General features: G+C 40.4%; 1 protein-coding gene across 1 annotated transcript in view; it reads left to right on the plus strand.

The window, feature by feature from the left end:
• LOC123518612 (lachesin-like) overlaps positions 1-17,500 on the plus strand; it is a 44,979-nt gene that overhangs the window by 10,452 nt on the left and 17,027 nt on the right. The window contains exon 2 of the mRNA XM_045279509.1: positions 5,288-5,623. Coding sequence (XP_045135444.1) covers positions 5,560-5,623 — 64 coding nt within the window. The 5' untranslated portion in view covers positions 5,288-5,559. The remainder of the gene's footprint in view (positions 1-5,287; positions 5,624-17,500) is intronic.

The raw sequence follows: 17,500 nt of genomic DNA on the forward strand, positions 1-17,500 counted from the left end.
GCACAACATGTGAAGTAATTAATGAAATATTTATAACCATCTACAAGAAAAAAAAGAATAAAAAAATCCTAGTTTTGGCAAATACAATGGAAATAAGAAAAGGTATCTAAAAAAGGCTAGCAGATAAGAAAAAAAAATTACAAATGGAAGTGAAGGGGTTAATAGAGTCTATTATAATTTCAGGTAATTTTGGCTTACAATAATCTATCAGATAAGTTCTATTCGGTCACCAGGATGGTAAGCGATAGTCCATACTGGTGGCAATGTCGCCGAGGTTCGTGGTGGCATCCTGCTCTCTCTCGCCCCACCTCAGAAAGTGTACGTAATATTTTGGAAACAACTTTTGACAAGGCCTGAACTTGAAATTGCCTACTACACTCCTTGGGCCACAGAATGGCTCTCTCTCTCTCTCTCTCTCTCTCTCTCTCTCTCTCTCTCTCTCTCTCTCTCTCTCTCTCATACGCACACGGTAAAAATCTGTCAAGAGAAACAGATAACAGTTTTTTTTATTGTTACTTGTATAGAATGATACCTTCAGTTTCCCCAAGATTAGTTTCCACCTCTAAGACTTTCCTTCGCACTAAGAAATTTCTCACACGATGGATTATTTTAGATTATGTTGCGCTACGGGAATTTGAAAAATAAGAAAAGAAAAAATGGTGGGAGTTGTTTTGAGTAGAATTTTCATGATAGAATCTTCTTGAGTGGAACTTGCTTGATCGGAATATATAAAGAGTACCGATTCACCAATCCTCCGACAGAGTCAATGAATAACATTATTTACTTTTTTTTATGTTACTAACACTTCTAATCCATCTAAAGAATAGCTGGGTATAATTGTTGGTGCGTTACCTCTGCGGATTAAGGTGCAAAAGAGACTTGAGTAAATATAAAGATAAAAACAAGTAGATATTTTTTTCTTGGATCACAGTGTTTTTGTCTCAATAATGTTGCACGCAAGAATGAAGATACACAAAAGTTTCCACAATATAGGCAGAGAAAAAAACAAAAAATAGAATACTTAGCGTTAAATAAGTTACATAAGCTGAGCGGTCGCATCGACTATTTCTTTTCAGCACCTTTGAAAATTAAAGCAGCAATGTAGAGCGCAAGGGAATACAAAGGAAGATGAATGAACAGTTGTAGATCGACTGGGCCTTAACAGGCGGTTTGCGATAAAGTACACAATTTGATATAAAGTAAGATAGGTTTGACAGTAAAGGTGAAGGTGAAGGTGAGGGCAGCGTCATGTTATGCACCCTACAAGATAAAACTTTCACAACTGGTTGCCGGCCGTCTCGTGAGGCTGCAATACTTACGAGGGAGAAGGAAGAAAGATGTCTGTGTTCCCGAAGCTTGAAGAAACGACCCCGAATCCTGTACCTGCACGGTAAAGGAGGGCTTAAGAAAATGCAACAAAGTATTCAGGTTTCTGGCTTACACAAACATCAGGACTTTGTAGTTCAAAGATCTGGAATAAGTTAATTTTCGTTGTAATTTAGAAATGCACATGCTTATATTTGCGTGTGTGCGAGTAAGACTTTTCGGTGGTTTATATTCTTTTCGTTGCTTCTCTGTTTACTTGTAATTTAAGAATGTTTAGCGCGTGTTTTAAAAAGCTTTTAAATGTAAATGTAAATTATTCTTATTGTGGTTCCCACATCCGTCAGACCGTGCTTATCCTCACACTGCCATAAAGGGAGGCGTGTTACGGCTATGTTACACAGGGCATGAGGATCTCGCGGGACACAAGCACCACACCAGCAGGACGCGGCAGGGACAAACCCTCCCTTCTGCAAAGGTTCACCCTGACATTCTAACGTGGTAGCGAAGCCATAACTCTCCTAAAATATACCGACTTTTACTTCTATTGATTATGGTTCACTTCGCATGTCTCATGAGTTTTGTTTTATGAAGCAACTATACAATTATGTAAGTTAGTATGAATATGCGGTAGATAAACAATTAAACAGAGAAATTGATAGGCTATGGATGAAGTGGATTTTTATACTTTTTAAAAATACAGCATGTGGCATATCAACGTCATCATCTACGCCATGTTGAAACCTCCATCACTTTCTATAACGTTCTCCTCCTACATTCTATCTTATTTCTTCCTGCCTTCACTTCATTTATGCTGCACGGTACTGCTTTCTACACACTTCACTTACAGTCCATTACTTTGACAGTTTCTCGCTCTTACATCAGCTTAAATGTTGATCCGCCTGAATGTTACCGCGGAGGTAAATATTGGCAGGATACATGTTCCTCTTTCCTGTTCTTTCATTAATTCTACCATATATTTGGCACTGGCACTCATACTATTAATATTTCTTCTTTTATCATTATGTTTAATGTTACCATATACGTGATGTTAATATAACGTAAAAGACACTATAAATAAGCAAGTTTATCCGCAACTATTACCAACGCTAAATCATATGACCACAATTAAAGTGCAGTTGAATGAGTGAGAGTAGAGTGGCGCAGAAAGGGTGAGCCACTTTCGCTATTCCAACTCTTTATGACACTAGTTTCTCAAATGAACTCAAAATGATTCTGGGTCTATCAAGATCATTTAAATTTCTAGAATATATGCATATTTCACATGTTTTATAGGTATACAAAGGGCTTATAGATAATATAAACGATTAAAATTGAATAACAAACAACGAAAAAGTTATTTAATGCTTCCTTCCTTTCCCAGTACCCGAAGCACATGATTTACACATTCATGATATCACTGACCAATCTATACAATGCATAAACCGTAATTAAAGTATAGTTTACATGCGGATTTCCAACTTTCATTTCCTACAAAGCAAGCCAGCTGACGAATTATCCCTTACTCTACCTTATATATTCTGTTACTGTAGTATGAGGAAACTCCTCTGGTGTATTTATCTTATAAAGTTGCAAGACAAAGAATAGTTGCAGGATTTTTTTCCCGTCATCTTACTACATAGAATCTACCTAAATATAATAAAAGCGGATTCTTTTTAAATTTTGTGCTTAAATGTTAAACTATCAATTTCTGTGAAAATTACGTACCAAGCCTCTAAGGTTAGAAATCCCAAGATCTTTTCACTGCTAGGTAGTGCGTGTCGAGGAACGCTATTGAAATATATTTACACGTCATCAGTCGTCTGAGTGTGAGAGGAATGTAGGCGGTTTGGGAAATAATGATAAGACAGAATGGATGATGAGGGCGGATGACGCGGAGAGACGTAATGGAAGATATGCGTGACAGGATGGTGAAGATAATGCAGGCAGTAATAAAAGAAAAGGGCTCAGCGCAAGTTAGTAGTGCCGTTAAGTCTAGTCACTCGTGGCTAGGGTTCATCCCGGACTCCAAACACTATTTTTCGAAAAAAAATTTCGAGGCAATTTTGATGTGAAATCAAAAGTTTCAGAAAACGAACACTAACGGAGCGTTCAGGTTTGTTTACGGTCTCTCCTACCTGTTCGACTTGCGTCTTCGAACAATGCTCGTTCGGTTCGTCAATAGTTTACTCTTGTACCGTTAATGTTTCTTTTTTTATTATTACTTGATATTTAGGTTATTTGTCTATCGTTCTCTTTATCTTACCCTTTGTATTTGCAGTTAATAGTGTCTTTAAAATGAGTTTTCTAATTCAAATAGCGTATTATTTCACTTTCCATAATTTCATATGTGAAAAATAATCTCAGAATCAAAACTTTTCATAATCCGAACAGCCTTGTTGAACGAATTAAGTTTAGATTCCGAAGTACCACTGTAATTGTAACAAAACAAAAGATACATTGTGGAACAGACACAAACAATTCGAGGCTCCAGGCAAGTTCGATTTATTCTTACGTCACTACAAAAGCTATAAACCTTTCTGGGATTGTTTTGAAGCTCTTTGTTCTCTTTTACGAATTAAAGGCTACACAAATTATTATTCAGGTTCCAATAGATGTACCTCTTATCAATGTTTAATTCATAATTAAATCACTAGAGTAATGAAAAGAACCTTTGTAAACTCCGGTAATTTGACCATATTAAAGAAAGCCGATCTAAGCCCATAAAATACTTGAATGCGGTCCCTTGTCATGAGAGTGATGGGAGCTGCAATGATGACTGGAGAACAAGAAAAATAGGATGAAGAGGAGATGGGAAGAAGTAAAAATGTGAATAGGGATGGGGTATGAGAAGTTGTAAGGCTGGAAATATAAACAGATCGCATGATAGTAAGGGAAAAAGAATAAGAGACATTGAAAGAAGAAACAGCATCCTCACGCCTGTCCTGCCCAGCTCACCTGCGCGCGTGGCAACACTCCAGCAGGATTTCAATAACTATAGTGGCTACGTCTAGATGCATACATCTTTGCTGACAGGAGAGAAACACGTTCTTAAAAAATGGAAACATGAAAGTATATAATTTCTAAAACTGACGAATAGGAAGGGAAACATGGCTGAGTTAATGTGTATATGCAAGGCGGAGAGTAAGCGAAAAGGAAAATAATAATCTTATCAAAATTTATATAGAAAAAGAAACACAGCAAAAGAAAGGTGTGTCAAGAAAACAACCATAAAGGAAAAGGGGTGGATCAGAGAAGAGAAAGTAAAATAAACCCAAAAGGAGAGACATGAAGGAAGGAGCTAAGGATGTTTTGATTGGAAGCCATCTGGGATCCTCTGCCACGACTTGAGATGCAATTTCTTCTCCTATGCCTCACCAGTATGTTGAGTTATCCAAAATTGAGGTTCCTGTGTGTTTACAATAAAAAGGAATGTATAATCTCACACACACACACACACACACACACACACACACACACACACACACACACACACACACACACACACACACATTCGTGCTATTCACCTCAAGAACAATCTCAGAACTCAGAATAACAGTCATGCTTGCTTGCCGATATCGTATTTTACTTGGTTCAGGTTTAGGTTACAGCAGTTAAGTGTTTGATGTCTCTCATCTCTGCCACAACAGCGGCCTATATTAACTAATTACGTTAGACCGGGGTAGAGTGTGTACATCATAGGAGGATGCGCTCCCAGAAGGGCAGAGGAGTAGGCGAGGGGAAAATCAAATAACGTGGCAATGAGGAATTGACGGGCGGGCAGGTTCCCAGGCCGACGAGGGGAATAATTAAATTTCCGGCATGTGATCGCTGCACAACCAGTTTTCCTATTTCTCTGACGAGCTGCCAAGTATTTCTCTCCACTCCAGTGTGTTCATGACGTGTCTAGCTCTGTACGGCGGGTTGAAGGGGGAAAACTAAATAACCAATGTTTCCTTTTCAGACTGAGTAACTCGGGAAACATTCACAACAGACAAGAATCGTCAAGCACTTTCACCATCTCGAGATCAATGATTGTCTCTGCTTCTGCTTCTTGAACGAGAGGCGAACACCCACACAAACACCACCTCCCTACACTGCCACGATGCTCCCCACTGCCGCTCACCTCACCGGACTCCACCTAAGGGGTATTTGGCGTGGCGGCCGCTGACTCCAGGTGCATATCTCTAAAGGTCATATCAAGACGAGGCAACTTTGCACGTAGCAGGAATCGCCATGACCCACCTTCCCGCGGTGCTGCCTGCCAACATCCTTCTGGTGACCCTCGCCTCCTTAGCTGGTGAGTATATAGTGAATTAGACACCTGACCGCACCAAGCGTACACATACACACACGCACACACACACACACACACACACACACACACACACACACACACACACACAACTTAAGGCGCTGCAATTGTAATCCTATTTATTATCATATTTATTTGTACAGCTTTTTTGACAGAGAACACCGCTTTCCCTCCCCTTCCCTTTACATTTTGTCAATTTCCCTTTTTCTGTTTATCTATTTATTATTTTTTTTAACCATTTCAGTGTGAGTGAGTGTGTGTGTGTGTGTGTGTGTGTGTGTGTGTGTGTGTGTGTGTGTGTGTGTGTGTGTGTGTGTGTGTGCGTGTGTATTTATTTTGGGTTGTCTGCTTACTATTTATTTGTTCCTGTTAACTTTTTGTGCGTGTCCGTCTCTCTCTCTCTCTCTCTCTCTCTCTCTCTCTCTCTCTCTCTCTCTCTCTCTCTCTCTCTCTCTCTCTCTCTCTCTCCGCGTTGCATTCCCCGCTATGAGTTAGTATAATTTTATCGGAAAAATATGTACAAGCAAAATTCCACTGTAAAAAAAATCATATAAATGTAGTCAAAGGAAATTACTGGGCAAATGCAAAATGATCATTCCTTCAGCACTTCATTGATATCAGTTCTTAAGATCATAATTGTTACTCAAGTTTTCTCCAGTCTTTGGATGTCGTCAACCTACAGTATGTACAGAGGAGGCTTGTTCGTTCTGAGAAAAAAAATGTGTGGTGCATTGACTAGTTCAAAGTAGGGAATGCAGCGTTTGGGGGAGGAGGAGGGTGGAGAGAGAGAGAGAGAGAGAGAGAGAGAGAGAGAGAGAGAGAGAGAGAGAGAGAGAAGGACACGCAATAAACTAACAGGAAACGGACAGACCAATAGTACTTAAGCAGAAAACCCCAAATAAACACAAAATAACAATAATAATGAATACATAAATAGTGAAAGACAAATTGATATAATGTAGAGGGAAGGGAAGGGAAAACGGTGTTGTGTAAAAAAATCAGCGCAAATAAATATACTAATAAACAAATGAACTACAGCATTTTACAGTACAGAGATCCATGAAAATATGAAAAAAAAATTAAGACATAATGAAATGATGGAGGAGCAAAACAGAAGCACACGGGGAGTGCGATGATGCTGAAACTAAATAGATATATATATAATGACGAAGACTTCCAGCTCGTGTGCTAATATTGCTTCTTGAGCTTGGCACAAATGAAGTTCCCATGCTTTGTCTCACTTATCAATTATAGTTCAGAGATACGTGACACTGCTTCTAAATACATATTAGTTTCTCGCATCAAATATACTAAAGGTCCATTAAATAAGACTCCCTTAACACCAGCAATACTGCCTTAACACCAGCAAGACTCCCTTAACTCCAGCAAGACTCTTCTAACACCAGCAAGATTCTCTTAACATCAGCAAGACTCCCTTAATAGTTAACACCAGCAAGACTCCCTTAACACCACCAAAGGACACACGCCAAAACTCTCTTAACATGCACCAAGACTTCCTTGACCCGTTCAGTACCAGGACGCTTACTGTTTGTATGTGAGTGTAAAATATGTGTATTAGTATAGTGTTCGATGTTTTCCTACGTTACTATCTAAATAATATTTCCACTCTTGGTGTATGTAGAGGAAATCCACATGATAGGAAAGTAATGAACAACGAGGGAGGTGGTGGCGTAGTGAATAAGGTGGTGAGCGTGGGATCGGCCAGACGTCCACGCATAGGTTTGAATCCCACCATATACCGCTTTGAAGCTATGCCATTTGTCGAGTGGTTTAAAGTTGCTTACATGTCACCATGATACCCAGGTTCTAGGTGGTCACACCAAAGATGCGCTTGGGTCGTGATATGGGCCCTAATATGAGAACTACTCTAAATAAATTTGCCTGCGCCACTAATGGGCGAAAGTTGAACAACACTTACCACATATACTCCTCAAGTATGCCTACAGGCGCAATAGGCCATAACATAGAAAAAAAAAAGTTTAGGATAGGATAAAAATTTAGAAGTTGTAGTCATCGACTTTGGCCTGAGAAAATAATGCAAAGAGGCTAGAAATAGAGCAAATAGTTAATTAAGATTAATTTTAGGAGTGTTAAAATCAGAAGTCCCGAAGTAACATTAATTAAATTCATATTCGGCGTTGATCAGACCGCAGCTAGATTATGCTATACAGTTCTAGTCCCCACATTATAGTAAAGGATCTAGATCTATTAAAATCAGTGCAAAGGCGAATGTAGTACTAAAACAAGGGTTCTAAACCTGGGGTTTACAAGATTTCCAGGTGTACTTGGTTAATCTAATAATATCCTTTGCAGTACCATTGCATATTGAGTTAGTGTCAGTCACTAAATTAACATTATGTTCGATGTCAGAATACTGTGGTTTTCGGTAGATGGGTTGATCTAATAGTATCCTTTGCAGTACTATTGCATACTAAGTTAGTGTCAGTCACTGTTCGATATCTGATGACCGGGGGTTCTTGGTTTTGGACTAAATGGATACAGGTGATGAGGGATATTCTTTTCGAAGCAAGTTTGAAGCTGATAAAATTGCATTCCTGAGAGATCCGTAGGTTAAGAGAGGGCCTGATAGAAAAGTATTTAGGTGGTATAGAGATAATAAACGGGGCATGAGCAAAGTGTTTAAGATCAATAGTCAAGATAGAACTACGATTAATGAGTTCGAGTTCGAAAAATTTAGGTTTACGAAAGAAATGGGAAAAAAAACTGGTACTCGGATAGAGTGGTTGATGAATTGAACGGTTTCAATAATTAGGTTGTTAGTGCTAAGTCAAAAGAGAGCTTTAAAACACGACTATACATATATGGACCGGGATGATAGATGGAAATATGTTCTTACGGAGACCGCCAAGTGCCTAGCGGCGTCTTGCAGCTTCCTTCATCTTCTCATGTTCTTTTATTAATACAAGGCACCCTTAATAGCAGAAAGGCCACCTACCACACAGCAAGACACACACACACACACACACACACACACACACACACACACACACACACCACATATCCCTTATTAATACACAGGAAGAATATCTTGAAAGAAATATAGAATCCCATTATATGGCTTGGCTCCCTTAACACAGTTAGATCCCTTTAACGCCTCAAGAATTCCTTAAATATATCCAAGGAAGCTAAAAACCACAACGCAAACCACAAAGATCCCCTTCCCCTTAATCAAGACACTAACCCTAGTTTCTAACCTAATAGGGAAAGCTTCTGAAGCCCTGAATTCTCCGGTAAGGACAAAAACCTAATCTAACCTAAGACTGGGAGCTTCGACCACACACCTTGCACTGTGCTATCACACAAACACAAGTTTTGGGTGGGGTCAGTCAGGTATTCCCCTGCCTGAGACGGTACACATACAGTCTCTCTCCCTCTCCCTCTCTCTCTCTCTCTCTCTCTCTCTTATTGTGTGGATCTGTGTGCTTATATGAGAGAGAGAGAGAGAGAGAGAGAGAGAGAGAGAGAGAAACCGTGGGCTGGCCGGTGTTTCACTGTTTGATCTGCTGCAGTCTCTGACGAGACAGCCAGACGTTACCCTACGGAACGAGCTCAGAGCTCATTATTTCCGATCTTCGGATAGGCCTGAGACCAGGCACACACCACACACCGGGACAACAAGGTCACAACTCCTCGATTTACATCCCGTACCTACTCACTGCTAGGTGAACAGGGGCTACACGTGAAAGGAGACACACCCAAATATCTCCACCCGGCCGGGGAATCGAACCGCGGTCCTCTGGCTTGTGAAGCCAGCGCTCTAACCACTGAGCTACCGTGTGTGTGTGTGTGTGTGTGTGTATGTGTGTTTGTGTGAGCACGAGCATCTCTGCAATTTAAGGTAGTGATTTCTACTACACGTAAGGAAAACAGTCATGATATGTGTAAAGTACTTGTACAACAACAACGAAAGGTGGCATACTTAAATTACAACGTTGCAGGAAAAAGAAAAAAATAGTTTTAGCAGGATTTCTATATAATTCTAAGATGGATAAAGTGAAACAATTGTGTATTAACAGAATTGGAAGGAATATCAGTAGAATACCTGCTATATTAATAATAAAAATACATTTGTTACATGTGCTAGTGACAACACCCACGCCTCACGAGTAACTTGTCACCTCACTTTGTGACCTTCGATGCATCACGTGCTTCTGCCGCTCACTTGTCGTGTAGACGCGGTCACAGTGAAAACTTCAGCAACTCGCTCTCATTTACGGAGACAAACTAAATAAATTGCCTTTAATGTCAGCGAATATTTCTTGAAAAAAAAAAAAAACGAATAAGGAGGAAGTTTAGATGTTTTCAAAAGATAATTGGTTGAACAATTGCAACAACAAACCTTAGCAACAACAGGATTGACGCAATACTCAAAGAAGCAAGAAATAATGAGAAAACACCCATCCAAAATTTCTCAAAAAACGGAAGAAAGGAAAATTAGCAGACTTTTTTTTTATGATTTCAATGAAAACGTTATTTTCATAAAGGAAATCCACACAATAAAAAAAAAATCATGCTGAAATAGTGAGTAACATTTCCTATAAAAATATGAGAGAGAGAGAGAGAGAGAGAGAGAGAGAGAGAGAGAGAGAGAGAGAGAGAGAGAGAGAGAGAGAGAGATGGAAACACATGGTCATTCTTTATATCATTCCATAAAATTTATAACGATGTAGTGTTCAAAAGCACACACACGAACTAATCAAGTCAGGGCGCGGCGAAGCTTAACATAGCACTCAGGGAAATCCCAGACTAAACCAAACGTAAAACTTAGTTTAAGAGTGGTGTCACTATAACCTAACCATTTCTAACGGTATCATGTCGATCTCTTCCAACTTTTGAGACACATTGACTTGCGGCGGAGTTGATACCATATTCAATCTTTCCCCAACCGAAAACCCTGCTTTTCCGCCAGCTCCCCAAGATTAATGGGGGTATATAAATAAGAGCCGATAACAATAGGAAATAGAGCCGCGAGGCTAGTCTTAGTATTTATCAAAATAGGTAAGGTTTGTTCAAATATATTCACGCAACCTACGTTGCGTGAATGACAATATTGAATATGATTAATTATGAAGATATTGATACTTATTTGGGTTAAGCTTTATATCATATCCGCGTAACATAGTACGAAACTCACGTGTACATAGGACACCTCCCCTGCTCTAAAAATAATAACCTAACCTAAACTAAATGCATACCTTATAGGAAGTGGAACGTCCAAGGTGTGATTGCCAATAGGTCGACCTTTTCTTCCTCATCCTCAAAGGGTTCCGAGTCATTGTTCAGCACTCGACTGATTTTCAGTAAAACACAATGCGATCTTGAGAACTCAGCACTACCTTAGTATAGACATCCCGTCGGTCGTCATTGGGCTCTTAGTTGGCGTGGTTATAGGATGCTAGCAGTCTCCAGACCCTAGCCAGTAGCCAGATATACATATACAATGTTGCCAACCCAGCGAAATAACTCTCCACCTACTACCCCCAACATATCACACACACACACACACACACTCTCTCTCTCTCTCTCTCTCTCTCTCTCTCTCTCATTGACATTATTTGAATTATAAAGAAAATACCGAGAGAGAGAGAGAGAGAGAGAGAGAGAGAGAGAGAGAGAGAGAGAGAGATTGTTTCATTGACTTTGTCTGAATTGTAAAGAAAATATCAATAAAAACATGAGAGAGAGAGAGAGAGAGAGAGAGAGAGAGAGAGAGAGAGGTGGGGGGGATGGGAGGAGAGTTCTTTCGCTACATTGGCAACAGTGTATATCTGGGTAAGATCTGGCGACTGCTGGCATCTCACAATCGCACCAGCTGAGTGCCCAGTGACGGGATGTCTTTACTATGGTGGTAGAGAGAACTAAATGTACACCCAATCTGCTTTGGTTGCAGAAAGGTACCATAAATTCCCAATATTTAAATATGCGTACAGTACACACGTTTACCATTTTAACACTGAGGGTAACCGGCTGCTGTCACGGGTCTGTGCGGAATAATACATTTCTATTATCGTTTACATATCTTGCATATAAAATGTGCTTCATAACAAAATACTCTTAATAAAATGTTTATCGTTCAGTATTTTCGATATAACGAACGAGCACATGATACTTACGGACAATAAAGCAACTTTGCCTACACATAACTACTTTCTGAGGCGCATATGAAGTGTTCCACCTCCACGGCTGTGTGGAAAAAGTTGTATTGTGCTCACGCGGATTTGGAAGGTTTTGTCTAAACCACGGGTTCTCAATCTGAAGCTAGCTAATCCCCAGGGATTCACAAGAAGATTTTCAGAGGTACTTAGATAGCTGATCTAATAATATTTTTTTTGCAGTACCATTGCATATTGAGTTAGTGTCAGTGACTAAATTAACATTTTGTTCTATGTCATATCACTGGAGGGTTCAGGTAAATGGTCTTATAACTCAGGGGGTTCTTAACGAGATAAAGGCTGATAACCCCTGGTCTAAACCTTTTTCAGCTGTACAATACAAAAAGTATGTTACATCAGTGTCGAACGCAAAACAAGAAGTAATTATAAGTAATCGAATTAATGAATCGAAGCGTTCGAACCTGGTCCTTGGTGCAGATCCCCTTCATTGTTATGTTTCCAATAGACATCACTCTACACAGGTGATTCCCTCTTGTTTCCTTGTTGACGGGTTATCTGGAGTCTTTGAAGGGTGAGGGCGGTGATGCTGGGAAGGCTTTAGGGACGCAGTGAGACCTTACTCGTACGGAGAGTCAGAAACGGAGAATGTTACCAAGGGAGTGTTAATGGGATGATATCGGTGAAATGGAAGCGTTCAGGGTTCAAAGGTAACTGTCATTACTACGCCGAGACAAGACTTGCAGGAAGAGTGCTTTCAATCGTAACATTTACTTCCCTCTCATTGTAACCAATATAAACCATAAAGATTGATCCGCTAACATAATTTTGAAAAGAAAAAACATGTGAAGAAGCAGTGATCCGAGTTTACTCAAGTTCTAAAAGCAGGCGATTGGTCCATTGTATTAGTTTTCCATATCCTTTTATACAATAGAATAATAAAATAATTCATCCTTTAATCTTGCTTCTCTATTGCGCTGTTTTGTATAGAATATCTGTAATCTTCCCCTATCATTATATTTTCGTGTGGAATTCCTTTTAACTTTGTTAACTGCATGTTTCCATCAATTTCTTTAAGTACTTTGTGTTCACCTTTCCTTCTCCTCACGTTTCCTGGCTCATGATCACGAGGAATTCACAACTGGTAGCATCAGTGAGCTTTCTCTTGCGTCTTTGTATAATCGTCTCTGTGAGGGGAAGCTTGGGTGTGACGGTCACTGGGGGGATCAGAGCGTAATGCTGGCGAGGGTGAAGCAGACCATCAGTCACAAACATACAAACGCGATCCCCTTCTCTCACTCTATCTCTCCACTATTATTATCTCCCATTTATACGTGGTGGCGGTGGTGGTTATACTCCCGTGGTCCAAGTTATGGTGTATGTATTTTATATTCTTTTACCCTCCGTATTAGTGGTCTTCCCTTGTCACACTGTCTTATCCCTCTACTGGGCCAGGAACACTCACAGGCATTAGCGATTCTTTTATTAATGTCCTGCAAATCTCGTGTGCCTCGCCGGTGTCTTTACTGGTGTGAGGGAGCGCCAGGTACGTGGGCCGCAGCTACCTCGTTGATGGGAATTAATTAGCACCCGTGTCTTTGATCGACCAGGAATATGGTTTCAAAAAATTATTCTCCTTGCCTTATTTACCATTGATGAAGTGGCGTACACCATTTCTGATATCTTAGATGTAGTCATAATAGTAGTGGTAATAGTAGTAGTAGTAGTAGTAGTAGTAGTAGTAAATGAAATTACAAAAATAGTTGTACTACAGTAGTTTTTCCATAAAATGTAGTAGTAGTAATAGCAGTTGAAGTAGTAATAGTTGTAGTAGTAGTAGTAGTAGTAGTAGTAGTAGTAGTAGTAGTAGTAGTAGTAGTTTTCGTTGTTGTTATTGTTGTTGTAAAATAACAACAACACTCAAGACACTTGTCTACTAACCACTTTATTATTCTTATATCAACAACAACAACAACAACAACAACAACAACAATGTCGACAGCACCACCACCAACAACAGCAACAACAACACAGTTTCTTCAAAGAGATGAAAATGTTCATCCGCAAACAAAGGGAGATAAAGTCCCATTAAGACACTCACATCCCCACCTGGTGCGCTAATCCTCTTTGCGTGAGTGATAAGAAAATTCGCGCTGCCTGACGGAAGACTGATCGCTCCCTCGTGTGCTGCATGTAACAGGGATCATAACCTGCTACACATCACTTGAAAATACCTTTTTCATTAAGTACGTGTTGTATGTATTGTAGACAACATAATATTCAGTGCAGTATTATTATCACGTGAGTCCTGATGCAACTTTGTTGATTAAATGCTTGTTATATTTGTTATAGATGCCATCATCAGTGCAGTACAATCAATACGAGAGTTCTTGAAACCATCTTGATAAGTAGCTACTTAATTTATATATATATATATATATATATATATATATATATATATATATATATATATATATATATATATATATATATATATATATATATATATATATATATACCACAATATTCATTGTAATTCTATGGATATGAGAATCTTCTAAGTCTAAAGAAGTGATATGTTCATCAAAACGTACGATGAAGTATTAATCAATAATAATAATGTATGCGTTTTTATGTTGATAATATGACTTGATTTATTTCTTTATTGTCTCATACGTAAGCGATATGATGCTCTAAAAAGCATTTCTTTCATATTCATCGTTTTAACTTTTTTTCAACTGTTTTTTACTTAGTTACGATATTTCACAACTTCATTTCTATGACTTTTATAGACGATGGATTGTCCCCTCTTGTAGGATCTTTACTCGAGGGATTTCTTAATATATGATTGTGTACTACTACATAGCTTGTCACGTACACCCTTGTAGGGACCAGCAGTTACTACCTTCTTTTTCTTTTATGTTCTTTTTGTGTCCATTCCCAAATCAAACGCACACACACACACACACACACACACACACACACACACACACACACACACACACACACACACACACAGAGAGAGAGAGAGAGAGAGAGAGAGAGAGAGAGAGAGAGAGAGAGAGAGAGAGAGAGAGAGAGAGAGAAGTGATTTAAAGGATAAGAAAGATATATACCAAAAAGTAACAGCAGTTTAATCTGTACAGTAATTTTATAACTTTCTGTAACTTTTTATCAGTGTTTGAAATCTGTCAATGAAAACATCTTGTCTATCGCGAACCGTGTCGAGTGAGGTCATAGCACCACATTTAGTCAAGCTTCGTCTCCCCACACCCAAAACAGTTGTCAAATTTCAGGCAGGCGGTGGTGTGCCGACACATCTCATTTGCGTGACTTTGTATAATGGTACACCCCGGAGGCCAGTGATGGTGAGTGGGAAGTGGCGGGGGAGGGAGGGACTACTGAGCTTACCAACGCGCGCTTATGTCACGTGCTAGATTAGCATCACAAGTGAGGTTGATGGATATATTAACTTGCTTTAAAAAGGATAAGCAATCATAGTAGATTAACTTGCAACATTTTTTCACGCAATGCTATTAATTCAAATAAATTAAAGTAATATAAAGATTAAAAAAAAAACATTTTCCGAAGTATTGCGGAGGAACCCATTATACCAATAGCCTCTGGAGTGACGGTGGACGAACGAGGTGATAACAGAGGCTGCAAGTTGACGCTGTATTCATGGCGACACAACGAGGCGCTCAGGACACCTGGGGTCAGGGGAGGGCGGGGCGTGGTGGCTGCTGGAGGCTGCTTGGTCACCAAACACACAGCTGGGGATCAAGTGTTCAGCTTTACACAGTGGACTCATTACGACGGCCACCAGGATGTATAATCCCGCTGTAACGGAGCTGATAGTGTGACTAGCCGTGTGTTAATCCTTCCTTGTGCCATTGCAGCACCTTCCTCTGTCCACAGCTACTATTTTGTCCTCGTCTCTCCATCTGTTTCCTCCCCTTGCTATCTCCATCCATCTATTTCTTCCTCCCCTCTCCCATTATATTCGTCATTTTATTCAGTTCTTTCTTTCGACCCTCTTTTAATTCAACACAGCCACGGTTCCCATGCATGAAGGCAACTATACGATCAGGCTTAGATACACACACACACACACACACACACACACACACACACACACACACACACACACACACACACCGAGTAGTGTAGTGATTAGCACGCCCGACTCACAATCGAGAGGGCCGGGTTCGAATCCCGGTGCGGCGAGGCAAAACGGGCAAGCCTCTTAATGTGTGGCCCTGTTCACCTAGCAGTAAATAGGTACGTGATGTAACTCGAGGGGTTGTGGCCTCGTTTTCCCGGTGTATGGAGTGTGTTGTGGTCTCAGTCCTACCCGAAGATCGGTCTATGAGCTCTGAGCTCGCTCCGTAATGAGGAAGACTGGCTGGGTGACCAACAGGCAACCGAGGTGAATTACACACACACACACACACACACACACACACACACACTCTCTCTCTCTCTCTCTCTCTCTCTCTCTCTCTCTCTCTCTCTCTCTCTTCACGCCTCCACTGCAGCATTTTGAGCGCTTCTAGTGAAATCCGCGGCAGCAACATTCCCTCTCGTTCAGCGCAGCTCATTTCGACATGATAACACACACCTTGTTAGTTCTCTCTCCTCGCTTCGTCAGTCGCTGGGCGTTTTATTATGCTGGCGCGAAAATTTTGGGATTTCTGGCTTCGAACTAATTTCTGTTGCGTTTCCGTTTACCCCCGAGGACGAGGCTGAGGTTGGAGTCGGTTGGTGGGTGGGTAGGGCATCTACGAACCCGATTCTGATAAATACGATTTTGTGCTTGTGTTGAATCTGTTCACCCGTAAGTTTTGGTGAAGATCGGTCGTGATACGTCGAATATTTGAGTGTCAGGCATTGCGCTGATCATTTCTGTCGACCGCTCGCTGACATTTCTGACAAATCTCATGTTACCCCTTGTATAGAAAAGTTACATTTTGGCTGTTGGATATTTTCATCATACAGCCAGTTTATCTTTGACATACGGAAAAAAAAAATGTTTATTTTGGTGCACTTCTTGTTTTTGCGTGGGTTTATAGTTTTTAATCCCAGTTTTGTTATTTTACATATCGCAGAGAATTTGAAATAATAATGAAATTTGCGTGTAACTATTATCAACTCATGTGTGCGCCCCTCCTTCCCTTCACGTCACCTCAATCCTTCCATATCACCGCCCTCCATCCTCGCTGACTTCACGCCTCCCTCCCCATATCTCACTTCCCCTCCTAGCTGCCTTACGCACGTTCACTCCACGCTCTATTCCAACCCCCTCATCCGATCCCCGCCTCTCTTCATCCTCCCCCAGAGTCAGATGTTTGCGTTCTGGGGATAATTGAGCCCAACACTCTCATTTTCCAACAGTTCTGGACGTTTGCTGTGAGCGGAAGAGCTCTTTGGCAATGCTGGGTTTCGACGTAATGTCCGGCCCACAACACAACGCTTATGCTAATATGTGATGCTTGGGAGTGATGGCTGGGTTATATGCCGGCACAGGCGAAAAAGTTTTGAATTTATGTTGACGTGAAAAGAGTGAGAGAGAGAGAGAGATAGATAGATAGATAGATAGATAGAGAGAGAGAGAGAGAGAGAGAGAGAGAGAGAGAGAGAGAGAGAGAGGATGCTGAAAATAGAGAACTGTAAAGGTTTGTTTGTATGTCCATCTGTCTGGTTGTCGGTC

The sequence above is a fragment of the Portunus trituberculatus genome, chromosome 44 (assembly GCF_017591435.1).
Source record: "Portunus trituberculatus isolate SZX2019 chromosome 44, ASM1759143v1, whole genome shotgun sequence".
NCBI classification, from domain to species: domain Eukaryota; kingdom Metazoa; phylum Arthropoda; class Malacostraca; order Decapoda; family Portunidae; genus Portunus; species Portunus trituberculatus.